Source organism: Jaculus jaculus, chromosome 1, assembly GCF_020740685.1.
Source record: "Jaculus jaculus isolate mJacJac1 chromosome 1, mJacJac1.mat.Y.cur, whole genome shotgun sequence".
NCBI lineage: Eukaryota > Metazoa > Chordata > Mammalia > Rodentia > Dipodidae > Jaculus > Jaculus jaculus.
The window spans coordinates 10,946,005-10,965,973 of record NC_059102.1 but is presented as its reverse complement, the minus strand read 5'-3'; the positions used below and the strand labels follow the sequence as shown (position 1 = coordinate 10,965,973).

Genomic DNA, 19,969 nt, shown 5'->3' with positions numbered 1-19,969 from the left:
TCTCAGGGCTTGAGTTTCCGGGAAGGTAGCGTGGAAGTGAGGGCTCGATCGACTTCCGGTTGGTCTGCTTTCAAATTCCCCCCCCCCCCACGCGCGTCTCATTACGATCCTAAGCGCCGAGAAACTAACGGGATGCGCATGCGCTCATCTTCTCGCTGCACTCCCGGTGACGCGTACCTGCGCGCGAAGAGCTGGGAGACTGCGCATGCGCTCTACTTCACCGCACCTGTAGCGTCGCGCGTGCGCAGTCCGCTTGCGCGGGGAAACGGGATTTTCGACCTTGGCTGTGGCGCATAGGGGATGCTGCACGGATGAGAGTGCGGGCACAGTCCGTGCGGGGCGTCGTCGGCTTTCGGGAGATCGGTGGGGTGTCCTTCCTTGCTCCACGCTTCTTGGACGAACAGCTCCCAACCAGACCTGGCGAGTGGAGGATGCCAGAGCGTTTCCGCGCCAGCGTGTGGAGGGTGGCGCGTAGGTGGCGGATGCCACCGCCACGCCTGGCGCGCCGGCCGTGGGTTAGGGTGTTCGCTTTTCTCCTCCCACGGCGTTCTCACACCCCTCAGTTCAGAAGGAAGTGAGGCGTAGGCTTTGCCAGCTTAGCTCGGGTAGACTGGGCCAGTGGCGTGACTGTTTTCCTGGTCCCTTCAGGCCTGGGGAAACCCAGTGGTCAGATATGGACGTCCTAAGAATCAGAAAGTATGAAGGTCAAAAAACACCCAGAGGGTTCAGCTAAGCTGAGACTGTACTTTGAGATCTAAGCCCCTGGGACTGACCAAAAAAAAAAAAAAAAAGAAATGGAGACTGGCCATGTTGACTGGGTAGAGTAACCTGCTTAGCGTGCTTGAAGCCCTGAGTTCAATCCCCAACCACCGCATAAACTGGTGCACGACTATAATAATCCCAGAAATTGGGAGGTGGTACCAAAAGGTTCAGGAGTTCAGAGCCAACCTCAACTACATAGCAAGTTCAATTTCAGCCTGAATTGCATGAGGAAAAAAAAAATGTGTGTGTATGTATGTATGTATGTATATATATATATATATATATATATATATATATATATATATATATATATATATATATGTATATGTATGTATATATATATATGTATGTGTGTGAGTATATATATATGGCAATGGGCCTCATTTCTCAGAGGAAGTAGGTTCTGAACTAGAACATTAAGGAGGACATCTTAATTTCTATACCCCACCGGAAAGAGCCAGGTAGTAGTGACCACTCTTAGTTCTCTTCCTGAAGGGTCTTTTTGTAGATGATGTTAACATGTTTTGGAAGAAAAAACAGAAATTATAGAAAAATGGAATGCAGAGTCTCAAAGTTGTACTTGACGTGCTAGAAAATAGTTTTTTTCAGTGGGCATGATGGTGCATGCCTTTAATCCCAGCACTCAGGAGGAGGGTTGGTGGGTCACCGGGAGTTTGAGGCCAGCCTGAGACTACATAGTGAATTCCACATCAGCCTGGGGCTAGAGTGAAACCCTACCTCAAAAAACAAAAACAATTTTTAAAAAAGAAAGTAGTTTTTTTCTCACCCATAACCTAGTTTTATCTCAATTGTATTCTGTGTTCATCACAGCACAATCTGCATTGACTTCAAATTAGTTCATATGTGAAAATATATATATTCATTATATATTTCATGTAATAAATCTGTATGTATGTATGTGTGTATATATGTGTGTATGTATATGTATGTATGTGTGTATATATATGTGTATGTAAAATATATATATATATATGATATATATATATATATATATATATATATATATATATATGTAAAAATGTGACCTTTTGTCTTGATGTTTACCCAGGTCATGGGGCAGAAAAGAAAATGATTGAATTATTTTCCTACAAGTAATCATCAGTGTATACTAAGTTAATTCATCAAGATTGAAAGAGAAGCCAAACCAATGGCCTGTGATACACAGAATCCAGTGGGAACCTTTAATTGTAGAAGTCCTGGATTGCCAATATTTTTAGTACTTCACTTATTCTAAGTTACCCTCGTCTTCTTTGTTTCCTACTTCCTCTGGTTAGCTCTGATCTATGTTAATGTGTGTGGATAGTCCACAGAAAGTAGACCCTTCAGAAATTTTATGAGCAAGACCAATGATACACCAGTGGATTTTCACTTCCTGAAATAAGGCTTGAAGGATCAAAATCAGAAAACCCAACACTTATACATCTTCCTGTCCCTTCATTCCCATTCTGACCACAAATCACCAACGTCTCATTTCTCTAAAATCTCTTCTATGTCTTCATCAGTAACCTTATCTGAACAATCCCAGGACTTTCTTTCCCCAAGGCCATTAGCCCTGATTCTCATTACCTCCATATCATCTCTCTGCCCTCTATCCCTTCTAGTGATTGATGCTGCTGATTCACTCAGCATCACCTTGACATCTTTTTTTTTTACTTTTTTTTTAAATTTATTTTTTATTTTTATTTTTTTTTAATTTTTATTAGCATTTTCCATGATTATAAAAAAAATCCCATGGTAATTCCCTCCCCCCCCCCCCACTTTCCCCTTTGAAATTCCATTCTCCATCATATTACCTCCCCATCACAATCGTTGTACTTAACATATATACAATATCAACCTATTAAGTACATCTTGACATCTTAAGCACGGTATACAAGGTACTTTGTCCTCTGACCTCTGTCTTCCTCTCAGCCTTTTCTAACTAGAATGCCGTTTCCAATACTTATCATTCAGAAACCAACCTGTCTGGTGCAGAACTGAATTGCTTCTTTTGTGCTGCCTTGCAGTGTTTTAAGCACTTCCATGCCTTTCTAGTCTGAGACTTGGCCCTTTTGTAGATTTGTGTTCCTTACCATGCTGACACTAGGAGTTAATTGTACCTGGCAGGATTGTTAATATAGTTCAGTTGTGTGGAATGGGTAGGTTGGTGAGTCTTAGAAGATAGCTTTAACACACACACACACACACACACAAAGGAGAAGCTGGTGTGGTGGCATACGCCTTTAATCCCAGCACTCAGAGGCAGAGGTAGGAGGACCACAATGAGTTTGAGGCCACCCTGAGACTACATAGTGAGTTCCAGATCAGCCTGGGCTAGAGTGAAACACTACCTCAAAATGCCAAAACAATAAAAATAAAAATAAAAGCACCACCACACCTTATCTGTCTGGTGGTGCCTTCTCCAGATTGGTGGCTGCAGATCCAAACCACAAACTAATAAAACACTGAATGTGGTGGTTTGATTCAGGTGTCCCCCATAAACTTAGGTGTTGTGAATGCTAGCTCCCCAGCTGATGGATATTTGGGAATTAATGCCTCCTGAAGGGAGTGGCTTTATAGCCAGTTTCCCCATGCCAGTGTTTGGCACACCCTCCTGTTGCTGTGGTCCACCTTATGTTGGCCAGGGGGTGATGTCCACCCTCTGCTCATGCCATCGTTTTCTCCTGCCATCGTGGAGCTTCCCCTTGAGCCTGTAAGCCAAAATAAATCTTTTTCCCAGAAGCTGCTCTTGGTTGGGTGATTTCTACCAGCAATGCGAACCAGACCGCAACACTGAATATGCTGGGGGCCATTTATTCAAACTACCACAGATACCAAACAGAAGTCCTCCCCCAGTAACATGCATGGACAGAACTTAATTCTCCCAGTAATGATGTGGAACATGTCCACACCATTACAACTGGAGAAATACAATGAAAACTCGGTTTCCAAGTTTTATAGGGGTCAGTCACACAGGATTCATGGAACACTTACACACTGACCTACTCAGTCTTTAGCCCCTCAAAAGTCAGACTAATACAGTATGGGACAAATGGGGTCTGTCATAAATTACATTGTTGATTTAAACTAGCTGATAGGGCCCAAAGCAAGTAGATAAATAAGGACACTTACAAATGGTAGATGATATGTATTTATCAATTCCACTGGCTTAGAGGATATGTCCAAGATATTGGTTAAGTCAGGTTTTGTTGTTTCTTTTCTTTTTGGCTTAAGAGTTTCAAGTCCCCAAACCTCCCATGTTAATCTTTTACTACACAATGCAACCTTGCACAAGTTCTCAGGATACAGGTTTACCAAGCCTCTGACATAAACTGCTTCTAGACAAGTCCAGATAAAGTTCTTTCTTAACCTCATGAGCCAAACTTCACAGTCCATAGTTGTTACTGCATTCAGGTCTTTCAACTCTGACCAGAATGGACGATCAAGCTATACTTACATCACTGCAAGGCATCTCCTAGGCTGTGATGTCAAATTGTCCACATGCTCCTGCAACACAGTTCTAAAAGGCCCAAACCCACACAGTCAGGTTTCCAGCAGCAGAAACCCCACTCCTGGTACTGACTTTACTAGTGCAGTCAGGGTCACATTGCTGGCAGAAAACACCCAACCACAAGCAGCTTTTGGGAAAGAGGGTTTGTTTTGGGTTACAGACTCGTGAATTTCCATGATGGCAGGGGGAAAACAATGGCATGAGCAGAGGGGTGAATACAACCTCCTGGCCAACATAAAATGGACAACAGCAATCTGAGAATGTGCCAAACACTGGCAAGAGGAAGCTGGCTATAACACCCATAAGCCTGCCCTCAACAATAACTGCCCCCAGGAGGCATTAATTCCCAAATTGCCATCAGCTGGGGACCTAGCATTCAGAACACCTAAGTTCGTGGGGGACACCTGAATCAAACTACTACAATGGAAATCACACTAAATGTGTAGATTACTTTTGGTAAAATAGACACTTTTACAATATTGCTTCTTCCAATCCAAGAACACGGGATGTCTTCCCATTTCCTAGTGTCTTCTGCAATTTCTGTCTTGAGTATTTTAAAGTTTCCATTATAGAGATCCTTCACTTCCTTGGTTAGGTTTATTAAAGAGAATGGGCATGTTAGGGCCTCCAGCCATTGCAAATAAACTCCAGATACATGTGCACCCTTGTGCATATGGCTTACATGCATCCTGAAGAATTGAACCAGGATCCTTTGGCTTTGCAGGCAAATAAATGCCTTAGCGGTTAAGCCATCTCTCCAGCCCCTAGATACTTAATTTTTTGAGGCAATTATGAATGGGAGTGGTCCTCTGATTTCATCCTCAGCATGTTTGTTGTTAATATATAGGAGGGCTACTGATTTCTGTATGTTTATTTTGTATCCTGATAGTTTGCTAAAAGTGCTTATTAGCTCTAACAGTTTGCTGGTAGGGTCTTTAGGGTCCTTCTATATAAAGAATCATATCATCTTTAAACAATAATTTGATCTCTTCCTTTCTAATTTGTATCTGTTTTATGTGTGTCTCTTGCCTTATTGCTATAGCTAAGACTTCCAGTACTGCATTAAATAAAAGAGGGGACAGTGAACACCCTCCTCTTTTTCCTGATTTTAGTGGAAAAGTTTAAAGTTTTTCCCCACTTAGTATTATGCTGGCTATCGGTTAGTCATAAACAGCCTTTATTATGTTGAAATATGTTCCTTCTACTCACGGTTTCTGTAGGATTTTTATCATGAAGGGATGTTGGATTTTGTCAAATGCTTATTCTGCAATTATTGAGGTGATCATGTGATTTTTTTTTAATTTATTTATTTATTTGAGAGCGACAGACACAGAGAGAAAGACAGATAGAGGGAGAGAGAGAGAGAATCGGCGCACCAGGGCTTCCAGCCTCTGCAAACGAACTCCAGACACGTGCGCCCCCTTGTGCATGTGGTTAGCGTGGGACCTGGGGAACTGAGCCTCGAACCGGGGTCCTTAGGCTTCACAGGCAAGCTCTTAACCACTAAGCCAACTCTCCAGCCCCTGATCATGTGATTTTTGTCTTTCAGTCCATTTATGTAGTGTATTACATTTATCAATTTATATTTGTTGAACTATCCCTACATTGCTGGGATAAAGCTTACTTGGTAAGGATGATCTTTTTGATATATTCTCATATTGTTTGCCAATATTTTGTTGAGAATTTTTGCTTGTATGTTCATGAGGGACATTGGTCTGTAATTTTCTTTTTGTGTTCTGTTTTTGTCTGGTTTTGGTATGGGGTCATGCTGGCTTTATAAAGGGAGTTTGGCAGAATTCCTTCTTTTTCTATTTTATGGAAAAGTTTGAGAAGCATTTGTGTTAGTTCTTCTGTAAAGGCCTGGTAAAGTTCTCCAGTGAATCCATCTGGGTCAGGAGATGTTTTAGTTGGGAGACTTTTTAGAAGTGCTTGGATCTCTGTGCTTATTATAGGGCTATTTAAGTGGTTAATGTCATCTTGATTTAATTTTAGTAGGTCATATAAATGAAGAAAATCATCCCATTTCTTTCAGATTTTCAAATTTAGTGGAGTATATGTTCTTAAACTATTTCCCTATGGTTTTCTGGATTTCTTTGATAACTGTTGTAATAGTGCCTTTTTTCATCTCTACTTTTATTTTGTCTCTTCTTTTTTTCTTTAGGTTAGGTTTGCTAAGGGTTTATTAGTTTTGTTGATTCTTATAAACAACCAACTGTTTGTTTCATCGATTCTTGTATTTTTTTTTTGTTTCTATTTCAATAATTTTTACCCCAATTTTTACTGTCTTCCCAACTAGTGACTTTTGGTTGCCTTTTGGTGGTGGTTTCTTCTTCTTCTTCTTCCTCCTCCTCCTCTTCTTCTTTTTTCGAGGTAGGGTCTCACTCTGGCTCAAGTTGAATTGGAATTCATCATATAGTCTCAGGCTGGCCTCAAACTCATGGTGATCCTTTTACCTCTGCCTCCTGAGTGCTAGGATTAAAGGCATGTGCCACCACACACGGCTTTTGGTTCTTCTTTTCCAAGGCCTTAAGGTGGAGTATTAAGTTGTTTGCTTGTGACCTTTCTAATTTTTTGTAAACTATTTTATTTATTTATTTGGGAGAGAGAGAGAGACAATGGGCATGACAGGGCCTCTAGCCACTGCAAATGAACTCTAGATGCATGTACCACCTTGTGCATCTGGCTTACAATGGTCCTGGGGTGTTTAAACTGGGTCTTTTGGCTTTTCAGGCAAGCACCTTAACTGCTCAGCCATCTCTCTATCCCATCTGTGGTGCTTTGATTCAGTTGTCCCCCATAAACTTAGGTGTTCTCAATGCTAGGTTCCCAACTGATGGAGATTTTGGAATTAACACCTCCTGGAGGCAGTGTATTGTTGGGGGGGTGGGCTTATGGGTGTTATAGCTAGTTTCCCCATGCCAGTGTTTGGCATACTCTCCTGTTCCTGTTGTCTACCTGATGCTAGCCAGAGGGTAATATCCACCCTCTGCTCATGCCATTGTTTTCCCTGCCGTTACAGAGCTCCCACTTGAGCCTATAAGCCAAAATAAACAACTTTCTTCCCACAAGCTGCTCTTGGTTCAGTGATTTCTATGAGCAATATGATCCTCACTGCAACAGTAAAATGGTACCAGGGGTGGGGTTGGTGCCAGACACCAGACTGTGTGGCTTTGGCCTTTTGGAGCTGATTTTCAAGAAGAATGTGGAAGGTTTTGAAACCTTGGCCTAAGAGATGCCTTGCAGTGTTGTAAGTACAGCATGATGGGCTGTTCTGGTCAGAGTTGAAAGACCTGAATGCAGTAAGAACTATGGACTGTGAGGTTTGGCTTATAAGGGTAAGAAAGAGCTTTGCTTGGACTGGGCTAGCAGTTTGTGTGAGAAGCTTCTTGTTATGCCTGTGTCCTGAGAAGTTGTGCAGGGTTGCTTTGTGTAAAAATAGACTGGTGTGAGCAGAGGGATATGGCACAGAAAAAAATTAAATCTTTGGGTCTAAACTGCTGCCCATTCACCTACAAATTGTTTCAGAGATTATAACCATTTAGATTGGGCCAGCTGACCTGTACTGGGGCAACGGGAAAAATATAGACTCATTTTAAGGGGCCTGAGTGCTCAAGGAGTGTCCTGTTCTTTGAAGTCTGCTTTATTCCCCTCTGGATTAACAAATTACCTGGTATTGTGGAGTATAAGAAATTCAGGAAAGAGAGGGTCATTGAGTTTGCAACATGGTCTTGTGTTTTGGAAATGGCCATGGGCAGTGTGAAGCAGGTTTTCTGGATGCCTGCATGGATACCCTATGGGGCCATGAGGATGAACTGTGGCTTGCAGTGGAGATGGCTACCACAGAGAGCTGCCAACCATAGATGATGTTTTCCAGGACTGTGACTAGCCTAGGTAGAGGGGCAGAATTGGAACTTCAGAGACTTGTTGCTGGTTAGAATTATTGGACTTGGAAACTTGTCACTGGCTAGAGTTGTTGGACTTGAAGATACAGAGTTTGATGTTTGCCCTAGTTGTTTTAAATCTTGTGTTGTTTGAATATTTCTTTGCTATGCCCATTGCCGTCATTTGCAGTGTATTAATTCTGTGCCATTATGGGTTTTGGGGGGACTTTTTGGTATTATGGCTCAGTTAGAAGATCTTGGATTATGGGATGTATGAACATTATTGGAATTGATAAAAACTATGGGGTCTTTTAAAGTTGGATGAATGCATTGCATTTTACATCATATATGGTTATCAGTTTATGGGGGCCAGGGGCGGAATGTGGTGGTTTGATTCAGGTGTCTCCATAAACTTAGGTGTTCTGAAGGCTAGGTTCCCCAGCTGATGGAGATTTGGGAATTAACACCTCCTGGAGGCATTGTAATGTTGGGGGTGGTCCTATGGGTGTTATAGCTAGTTTCCCCTTGCCAGTGTTTGGCACATTCTCCTGTTGATATTGTCCATGTTATGTTGGCCAGGGGGTGATGTCCATTCTCTGCTCATGCCATGATTTCCTCCTGCCATCGTGAGGCTTCCCCTCAAGCCTATAAGCCAAAATAAACCTCCTTTTCCCAGAAGCTGATTGTGGTGGTTTGATTCAGGTGTCCCCCATAAACTTAGGTGTTCTGATTGCTAGGTTCCCAGCTGATGGATATTTGGGAATTAATGCCTCCTGGAGGGAGTGTATTGTTGGGGGCGGGCTTATGGGCCTTATAGCCAGTTTCCCCATGCCAGTGTTTTGGCACACCCTCCTGTTGCCGTGGTCCATCTTATGTTGGCCAGGGGGTGATGTCCACCCTCTGCTCATGCCATCGTTTTCTCCTGCCATCGTGGAGCTTCCCCTTGAGCCTGTAAGCTAAAATAAACCTCTTTTTCCCAGAAGCTACTCTTGGTTGGGTGATTTCTAACAGCAATGCGAACCGGACTGCAACACTGATCTTGGTTGGGTGATTTCACCCAGCAATGTGAACCAGACTGCAAGGAATTATTTCAGTTTTCCTGTAGTTATAAGGTTTGCTTTGTGACCTAATATATGGTGTATTTTAGAGAATGATTCCATGTGCTGCTGAAAATAATATGTCTTCTGCAGCATTTGGGTGGAATGTTCTGTAGATATGTTAGGTCCTTTTGTTCTTTGACCTCATTTAATTCAGATACTTCTCTATTTAATTTTTACTAGGATGACCTGTCAACTGATAAGAGTGGGGTATTGGTATTGTATTCACCCACTACAACTATGTTTGGTGTTAATTGTGACCGTAATTCTAATAATGTTTTATTACATTGGGATCCCCAATGTTAGATATGTATATGTTTAGAATCATAATATCCTCTGGCTGGATTGTTCAATATAGAGTGACTTACTTTATCTTTCCTAACTAACATTGGTTTGAAATCTACCCTGTCAGATATTAGGAAAGCAACACCTGCTTGTTTTCTAGGCCCATTTGCTTGAAATACAATTTTTCATCCTTTTACCTTAAGATAGTATCTTTTATGGAAGTGTAAGTTCTTGGAGGCAAGAAAAGAATCCTGCTTTTTAACCCAGTCTGCAAACCTGTGTCTTTTGGTTGGACGATTGTTGATATTGAGTTATTGTTGGAAGGTGTGTATTTATTCATGCCATTCTTCTTGTTTTATATTTCTTCTGGTGTTTCCTTTACTCTCATTAATTAAGTCTTGAGATCAGGCCTGTGGCGTCTTAGCAGCATTCTGGCTTCTTTCCTCCTTTCTGAAGATCTTAGTCTCTCCTGCTTCTGTGCTGTAGTTGATAGTAACTTACACACCTTAGCTTTTCAGTAGAAGAGTATATTTTGCTGTTTTTCTGCTCATTTCCCTCCCTAGGCTGCGTTTGCGACTCCTACTCTTTTTTTTTTTTTTAAGTTTAAAATTTAGATCTTTAGTAGCAGTTTTCTGATCATTCAGTGTAGGCCTCTTTTTTTTTTTTTAAACAGGATAATACCTGTGATCTCTACCTGCATACACTGGAGCCACGGAATGGGGGAATGCCCCATTCCTGCCCTTCTTTCTTCTCCTTTGCTGCTCTACCTGCCGGAGGCGCTGGGACACAGTGACTCATCCCTTGTCCTGGCACCGCTCCATCGTCCCAGGGCTTTCCAGGTGAGGGTTCCCCATTATAACCCAACCCAAGCGCACAGGCTAGTGGTTGGCACGTTTCCGGCACGGAGAGTGATTGTTTCTGAGTCTTTCTACGTCCGGCACCTTTCATAGGACTGGGCAGAAGGTAAGAAAGACGGCGCCGTGGACTCCAGCGGCGACAGGGCCGGCGGCACCCACAGCGGACCGCGACGGCGCCCCAGCAGGCGGCGAGCGGCCGCACCACGCGTCCTCCGCCGGCCGAAGCCGCTCCTCCGCGCGCCGCCAGGGGGCGCGGCCGGGCCGGGACGCCGCGCATGCGCGCCGGGCGGCCGGGAGACTCCGCCCCGATCCCCGGGTCTTCCGCCAGCGGGATGAAGACGGCCGCCGGCGCCGGGGAGGCCGGCCGGGCGGGAGCCGGGCAGCTGGGGCTCTGCGTCCTCTGCGGCTTGCCGGCGGCGGGGAAGTCCACGCTGGCGCGTGCGCTCGGCCGCCGGCTGCGGCGGGAGCGGGGCTGGGCGGTGGGCGTCCTCCCGTACGACGACGTCCTGCCGGGCGCGCTCCCGGACGGCGCGGGCGCGCGGCCGCCGGTCAGCACGGGGCGGGCTGCGGCCGGACGGGGCTCCCCGGGCGAGCCTGAACCCCCGGCGAGCTGGGCTAGCCCGGCAGGGGGTGGAGGGCACTGCAGACGTGTTTTACGGAACAGCTATTCTAGACTCGTGCACGGTGGAAATCTGCACGTTTATTTGGTGCCCCATGCCATCAGGTGGAGTTTTGTTTGTGTGACAGTGACACACATGTTGCCTGGGCTGGCTTCAAACTCCTAAAGGATCCTCCTGCCTCAGCCTCTCAGACTGAGGTTCTTTATTATTATTATTTAATATTTTATTTATTTGAGAGACAGAGATAGGGGATTAGACGTGCCAGGGCTTCTAGCTACTGCAAACGAAATCTGGATGCATGTACCACCTTGTGCATCTGACTTTACGTGGGTACTGGGGAATCGAACCTTGGTCCGTTGGCTTCGTCAGCAAGCTCCTTAACTGCTAAGCCCCAGACTGAGGTTATTGAGGTGATTGTCTGAGTTGGAAACCTCTCCTAGTCAGATGTACTCCTGGTAATCCCTTTGGTCAGTTTCTCCATTGGCAAGGGAAGGGATCCCTACTAAAAGATTTTGCCACAGGGCTGGAGAGATGGCTCAACAGTTAAATGCGCTTGCTTGCAAAGCCTGACAGCTTGGCTTCGATTTCCCCACTACCCAGGTAAAGCCAGGAGCACAAAGTAGTGCGTGTGTCTGGAGTTTCTCTCTCTCTCTTTGCTTAGTTGCAAATGAAACTATATATATATATATTAAGGGCTGGAGGGATAGCTTAGCCGTTAAGCACTTGCTTGTGAAGCCTAAGGACCCCAGTTCAAGGCTCCATTCCCCAGTACCTACGTAAGCCAGATGCCCAGAGTGGCACATGCATCCGGAATTTGCAGTGGTTAGAGGCCCTGATGTGTCCTTTCTCTTTTTCTCTATGTTCCTTTTTCTCTCTCAAATAAATAAATAAAACTTAAAAAAAAAAAAAAAGATTCTGCCATAGCCAGCTATGCTAAAGCCAGGCTTTGTGGAACCTGGACTCTACCATTTCAGAAACCTTTAAGAAAAAGAATAGAAGTTTAAATTTTTAAAAATAATGCTAGGGTCTCTGTAGGAAAGATAGAGACTGACCAAATGAAGGGTTCCTGGAGTTCATCTTCCTCTCAGGGTTAGTCTGCCTCTTCCAGCGTTGGAGAAGATGGCTTTTTCCTGGTTGACAGCCAGATGCCCTAATAGTCTTTTGTTGTGTATGCTAAGTGTATACTTTGCTTGAAGTCCTCCCCTTACGTAAATCCCTGTGAGACAAACCCCCTTAGAAGCACGTGGTAGCAGACTGCCTGGGAAAGAGCAGAATCATGTCTCCCATTTCATACTTGACCTTAGCAAATGCCCTTGAGAGATCCTGAGATCTTAACATTGTTATTTCTGTTGTGAATGCCTGTGTAGATGAGTTCACTTGAGTTGTGCAAATATAATGTGACTCCACTCTAAAGATAAGCACAACGATTCAGTCCGGTTTGTATGTGGAAAAAATTCTAGACCTTTCCATTAGTGTTTGCTTCATTCTTGGTGTGGCCAAATACAGTATTGGGGTACACAGGGTTTACTTTGATGGCAGTATTTTCACCATTTGGGTGAGAGCAGGTAAGGATTTGTTGTGTATGCTGCTCGAGCCTGTCTTTCATTACTATACGTTTTCCACGGTTGCTCTGCAGAGGCTGTAGGTCTCACTGCGGTTGGAAAATCTCAGCCTTTGAGGAAGTGATGCATGTCTCCTTATTGGCGTAGCTGGTTCCTTGCTGCATATGCTGTAACCCTCCAGTGGTTAGATCCCAGGAGAGGGCTCTCTATTTCTTGTCCTCTAGCCTTGTCTTCAGAACCACAGTCCCTGACCAACACCAGATTGCATGTGTTCTCAGGCTCCTTGTTTTCTTTGACATGTGAAGGCATGGGAGCTAAGGCATTGATGGAGAACTACCAACAGTTCTGTATTGGGAGTGGAAATTGTCATGTGGGGGCAGGATAGCAGGAAAAACAGATTGACCACCCTACTTACTGGCCAGAGCCTAATACAAATTGCAATGTTTTGGTCTTTTGTAGCCATCCCAATGGAAAATGCTTCGACAGGAACTGTTAAAGTACCTGGAATGCTTCTTGATGGCTGTCATTAGTGGGGGTCACATATCTGCCCCACCCAACAGGACTGAAGCCATGTGGGAAGATTTCCTGACCTGCTTAAGGAAGCAAGATCTGATACTCTCTACTGCACTTGAGGCTCAGGTGGCAAAAACTGATGCATCTAGACCTTTGGTTTTGGTTTTAGATGACAACTTCTATTATCAAAGTATGAGATATGAAGTCTACCAGCTGGCTCGGAAATGTAATTAATTTTTTTCCCTTACATGTAGAAACATTTATTTGCATATGGAAATGATAGTTGCCTCCAATGAGAAGTTAATTGGACTGAGTTTGTATGGATTTTGTATGGGTGTTCAGCATTGCAAATGGAATATTTTCCTGCTTCAGCTGGGCCATTTGTCTAATATGTGTATATTTATTTCACATTTCTGGGGGAAGACAGACCAGTAATTTGGTGGTTTTTGAACTGTTTTCAGATTCATTAGGCTTTTGCCAGCTTTTTCTAGATTGTCCCTTGGAGACCTGTTTGCAGAGGAACAGCCAGAGACCGCAGGCACTGCCTAACGAGACTATCTACCTGATGGAGAGAAAGCTAGAAAAGCCCAACCCTGAAAAAAATGCTTGGGAACACAACAGCCTCATAATTCAGAGTCCAGCATGTTCTTTGGAGGCCAGGTACTCTACTTAAAGCCATTCTTTTCTGGCACTCTCCTAAGCTCGTTACCATGCTAAACAAATGCTTAACTATATCAGGCCTGGCAACCCTTACATAAGCCCTGGAGCTACTTCGTTGGAGGCGAAAACTAAATGAAAATTTTAGTCTTCCCAGAGCCACTGTTAGCTGTTAGAATCCAAGCTTCTTTATACATGTCTTTGCTTAACTGTTCCAATTATAATGTCTCCTGGAGGTTGGAGCAGGGCACTCACAGGACACTTTGGTACTCTTGCTAAAACAGTTTAAATTGATTACCCTATAGTTCGTTTTATTTGTGTGTTTATGTGTGCTACATATGTGTATGCATACCAGAGGCTCTTGCTGTCAGCAGACGAATGCCCATCCAGCTTTACCTGGGCTGGCAGGCTTTGCATTAAAGCACCTGTAACCACTTGAGCAATCTTCCCCAGCCCCTTCCTGCTTTTCTTGCAGAGAAAATCTGGGGGCTGTGGGTATAGCTCAGTGGTAGGGCACCTGCTTTAGGTCTATAAGAAGCCCTAGGCTCAAGACCTAGCACTCCAAAGTCAATTTTTCTTTAGTTATAATGGAACTAGTATTGGATCCTACTTTGCTGTGGAGCCCTCCACTGTTACTCTGCTCATATAAATGTGAGGCTCACAGGCTCTGGAGGCCAGTGCTTTCCATTCACGAGACATGTCTTGAGAATTTTAGAGCACTGCATCTCTAGTAGAAACTTCATTAATGATATTTGTTCTGTTTGGTTTGGTAGCAGCTAGTCTTGTGACTGTTCAGCCTACTTAAATGTATTAATGCTTCTGACTGTCTGGATTTTCCATTCATGTTAAACTTGACCTAGAAATTGCCCAGATAGTATGTCTGTCTGGGGGAATATTTTTCACATTTCCTTGCTTCAGTTTTTTTTTTCCAGTTTTCAATTTAAAAAAAAAAAAATTATTTATTTATTTGAGACCGACAGACAGAGAGAGAAAGAGGCAGAGAGAGAGACCGAGAGAGAATGGGCATGCCAGGGCCTCCAGCCAGTGCAAATGAACTCCAGACGCATGCGCCACCTTGTGTATCTGGCTTACATGGGTACTGGGGAATCGAGCCTTGAACTGGGGTCCTTAGGCCTCATGGGCAAGTGTTTAACCACTAAGCCATCTCTCCAGCCCTCCAGTTTTCAATTTTTAAAGGGAATTTTTGTTTGTTTGTTTTTCAAGGTAGGGTCTCATTCTAGCCCAGGCTGATCTAGAATTTACTATGTAGTCTCACGGTGGCCTCAAACTCACAGTGCTCCTCCTAAGTGCTGGGATTAAAGGTGTGCATCTGGTAGAGACAGACTGAGATGGGCATGCCTCTAACTGTCACAAATGAAGTCCAGATGCATGTGCCACTTTGTGCATCTGGCTCTATATGGGTACTGGGGAATTGAACTCAGGTTGTTAGGCTTTTATGGGCAAGTGCCTCAACTGCAGACCCATCTCTAGCTCTAAGAGGCTCTTTCTAAGGCCTTTATGTTTTATAAAATTAACATGCCCCAAACAAAAATATTAGTGTTTATATAGTTTATTATATAAGCTATTGGTAAGGTTTCTTAGGGAATTTTGTTTTATTTTTGAAATAAGGTCTTGCTATAAAGGTCATACTGGTCTGAACTCAGAATTCTACATCAACCTCTCGAATGCTAATATTAAATTATTTGCCAACAACCCAAGCTAGAGGTTTCTGGTTTTATCATAGTATCTTAAAAGTGAGCAGGTACATAACCAATTGTTACTCTTTCTGGAGTTCATAAATTTTTTTCTGTTGGAAGTGATTGGCTGATATATCCAGTGAGAGCAGCCTAAGGTGATTGCCTCTGTTTGGACACTGTTAAGACACAGGCCTTGCTAGAGTCCAGGAGTGTGAGCGTCGCTGTGTGACTCCCAGCCCTTATGTGCAGAGTGTCACAGGGTAACTGGGGTAATGCAGTGTCTGGTGGCCCTGCATTGGAAGTTAAAAGGTAGTCTGGTGCCTCTAACTTTTCCAGGCTTCTATGAAGTGCTATCAGCAGCTAGAGCTGTTGAGCACATACTAAGTACTGCTCTTGGTTCTCAGCATCTTACTGTCTCCCTGGCAACAACTCTGTGAGGAGGGGAGACTAGTCCCCATTTTATGCATGGAGTAACTCAGGCCCACAGCAGGCAAGTAGCATGGTCAGGAAGTAAGTGGCAGAAGCAAGGACGATCATGCAGAGGTGCAGATAGTACGTGTTGAGCTCACTGACTTAAAACGGGTCAGTGGCTGGGAGACGGCTCAGCAGTTAAAAACACTTGCGTGCAAAGTCTGACAGCCTGGGTTCAATTCCCCAGCATGCAGGTAAAGCCAGATGCCCAGTGGTACGTGCACCTGTGATCCCAGTGCGCTGCGACAGTGGGAGGCGAAGCCCCGGGAATCCAAGCCTGTGGGCCGGCTAGTCTTTCCGTGGCAGTCTGACAGTCCACTCGTGGCAGAGAAGACCCTGTCTGAAAAGAGGTGTACTGCAGACATGTTCAAGATGAACGTGCTCACTGTTTCTTTTCTAGCTCGTCCACTTACCACTGTCTAAAATTATTTTTTGTTCAGGTAGTTTACCTTGTCTACATTACATTAGTGGTAGAGACCTTGTTACACCCTCAGGTGTCCCATATGTAGCTGTACAGTACTTCCATACGAAAAGCATTTGTTGAATGAGTGAATCCTACTGCAGTCCTCTTTGAACCCTTTACCAGTGAGGATTTTTTTTTTTTTTTTTTTTTTTTGAGGCAAGCCCAACAGACTGGCATTTAATTTTTTTTCATTTGAGTGGAGAGAGTGAGAGAAACAGCAAGAATGGGTGTTCCAGGGCCACTAGCTACTGCAAATGAACTCATGCATGTGCCACCTGTGCATCTGGCTTATGTGGGACCTGAAGAATCAAACCTGGGTCCTGAGGCTACACAGGCAAGTGCCTTAACCATTAAGCCATCTCTCCAGCCTCACTTTTTTTTTTTTTAAGAGAGTGAGGGAAGGAGAGAAAGAGAGGGAAGGAGGCAGAGAGAATCGGCATACCAGTGCGGGCCAGCTACTGCAGTCAAACTCCAGACATTGTGCACTTGCTCCAGCATGCATCTGGCTTACATGGGACGTGGAGAGTTGAACATGAATCCTTAGGCTTTGCAGGCAAGTGCCTTAACCACTAAGCCATCTCTCCTGCCCTTTTAACTATTTTTTGAGGAATTTTGATATTTACCCAGTAAATAAATATAAGCCAGAAAACATGTTACTCTTCTTTAGGGGCTAAAACAGTTTTAATGGTCTACAGTCTAAAATTTATTAAGGGAAAAGAACGACTTTTCAAAGCTCGTTAAGTCTTCATTTAGTACCTTGTGAGAGACGCTCATTTATGATTTGTTCTGAGCTGTGTATTCACATTTTTGCAAATGGAAAGCAGCTTCCAAATTGTGTTTTATCCCATTTCTATAAGGGTTTTGGATTACAGTTTTACATCTCTAGAGCTCAATTCAGTATTAGTAGTTTAAAAAAAAAAGACAAATGTTTGACATGGAATTTTCACTTCCTCCTTAGCCTGGAAGTGACTGATTTATTGCTTACATCTTTGGACAATCCAGTAAAATATGTTGAGGACAATATGGAACAAAAGGTAAGCCTTCCAATGTGGATTCGGCGTAAATGAGAAGGAACAGCTTTTTATAGAAACATCTTCCTGAGCTTTCGACAAGTGAGACGTGAAAGACACTCAGGGTGGCGCTTCACTAGCCTCCAGCTTTCGGCATCCAGGTGCATGGAGAACTGCTAGCAGCTTGTACCTGCTGGCTAAAGCCTGTGTGAAATGTTTGGAGATGTTTCTGCCTGTTCATGGTAGGTCAGTGGCTTGAAATCAACAAATATAGAGTATATGCACCAAGATGTAGAGAAATATAGATAGGTATGGGGAAGGCATTTTTCTAGAAAGTCACTTTCAGCAACACACCCAATTTACAACTGACTTAATTCATCTGGACCTTTTTTTGTTTTCAATTATCTACTTTTATTTATTTATTTTGGCTTTTTGAGGTAGGATCTCAAGAGAGAAAATAGGCACACCTGGGGCTCTTGCTGCTGCAAACAAACTCCAGACACATGCATCAAATTGTACATCTGGATGTACATAAGTACTGGGGAGTCAAACCAGGGCCTGCAGGTTTTCCAAGCAAGAAATTTTAACCATAGAGTCCTCTGGAAAAATAGTGAGCAGAAAGGCCACTTTAACTGATTAGTCCCTTCAAATATGAGTCATCTACACTTTGGACATTTCTTTTATAAAGTTGTTTCAGTAAGCATATTTGTATTACACAGGAAACAGACAGAATTATTTGTTCTACTAACATTCTTCACAAAGCTGATCAGACACTCCGAAGGACTGTCTCCGAGACAATGAAGGAAGCAAAAGGTATGATTTCAGTTGATGTGGCGACTCTCTTGCCAATGTCTTTTCTCTGATACCCAGGTAGCAGTTTATCTTATAAAGTTTATGGATTTTCAGTTTAAATTTGCAATCTGGTTACATGTAATCATAGACTCTTCCCCTGGCATTGGGTATTCATTAATCCATTTAAGGTTTTGTTTTACTTAGTGGCTTTTTATGAGGTCTCTTTGTAGATGTAAGGGAATCATTAGGAGACAGAACGTTCTACTGAGGAGACAAAAAGGTGATTACATTTAAGCAGATGGGGGAGAACGATGGGAAGGAAGTAGCTATCCAGCTATCTAGAGGGTCCTCCTATGAGTGAACACAGGAAGTGCAATAGCACAGTCATGAAGTTAACAACGTTCTGGAAGAGTCTGTGAAGCTTGGAGTGAAGGAAGGGGAAGGAAAATAATAGATGAACTATGTGAGAGAGGCCACCCTGAGACTACATAGTGAGTCCCCCTGACAGCCTGGGCTAGAATGAGATCCTACCTTGAAAAACCAAAAGGTAGAAACCACCCAAATGTCTACCACATGATAAATGAATAAGTGAAACAGGGTGTATCCATGCAGTGGCTATAAAGAAGAATGGAGTCCTGTTAACAAGATTCAACATAGGAACCTTAGAAACATTCCATAGTAAAAGAAGCCAGGCAAAAACGTGATTCATGGGAGTAACGGCAGCAGGGAAAGCGAGAGAGCGAATCACTTGTTGACTAGATTGTGGGTAGGGAATACAGGAAGGGGGGTAAGGAGATTGATAGCTTAAGAGTACAATTTTTTTTTAAAACTTTTCTGTTCATTATTTATTTATTTGAGAGCAACAGACAGAGAAAGAGGGAGAGAGAGATCATGGGTGCACCAGGGCCTCCAGCCACGGCAAATGAACTTGACATGTGTGTCCCCTTGTGCATCTGGTTAATGTGGGACCTAGGGAATGGAGCCTCAAATCGGGGTCCTTAGGCTTCACAGGCAAGCACTTAACTGCTAAGCCATCTCTCCAGCCCCAAGATTGTTTTTCAGGTTAGGAAAAGATTCTGAAATTGGTTGCAGTGATGGCTGCATGTGTTTGAATATTGTAAAAACCACCACATTTTACATGGGTACATATGTTGGCAGGTTACATTTCAATAGTTAAATTTCAGATTCTCATTACTACATATGGCAGTGCCTGCTGCATTGACTGCAGCAGACATTCCACATCATTCTAGAAAGCTATTTTGGACAAAGTATTATTTTATCAGTTTCAAAACCAAATTGCCATTTTCTATTTCACTGTTTCAAGGCAAGAGATGTTAGCTGTCTTGTCTCTTAATAAATCTTTTTAGGATTCTTCTGCTTATATACATGGTAAATTGTTTAATTTCCTTGAACTATGAGATGACTTTCTTGATCACATCAGTAGGTTGGGCTCTCCAGCTCAAGCCTGATTACCTGTCAGAGCTGTTGATGTGATCACTTTTCTGATGGCAGCAGGCAGCCCAGGTTGTTTACTGGAATGATCTGAGAGTATCTTCTTCTTGTAGACGAACAGATACTGCCTAGTGACTTGAAGCGTCTAGCAGAAGAACTGAACAAGCTCAAAGCAGAGTTTTTGGAAGATATAAGACAAGGAAACAAAAAATATCTGTGCTTTCAACAAACCATTAACATATCCGATGTTCTTTCCTCTTTTTGTAATGAGAAAGATAATATTGTACAGAAGTATTTTTCAAAGCAACAATAAAGTTTCCAATCAAATGTCTGATTTGG

General features: G+C 43.3%; 1 protein-coding gene across 1 annotated transcript; it reads left to right on the top strand.

Annotated features, from left to right (window-relative positions):
* The first annotated feature begins 10,725 nt into the window (after positions 1-10,725).
* On the top strand, positions 10,726-19,961 carry Pstk (phosphoseryl-tRNA kinase). The gene is made up of 6 exons (XM_045152349.1): positions 10,726-10,941; positions 13,035-13,314; positions 13,550-13,748; positions 17,335-17,410; positions 18,106-18,199; positions 19,744-19,961. Exons 1-6 carry the CDS (start codon positions 10,726-10,728, stop codon positions 19,941-19,943), a joined length of 1,065 nt encoding a protein of 354 aa, XP_045008284.1. The 3' UTR covers positions 19,944-19,961.
* The last annotated feature ends 8 nt before the right edge of the window (positions 19,962-19,969 follow it).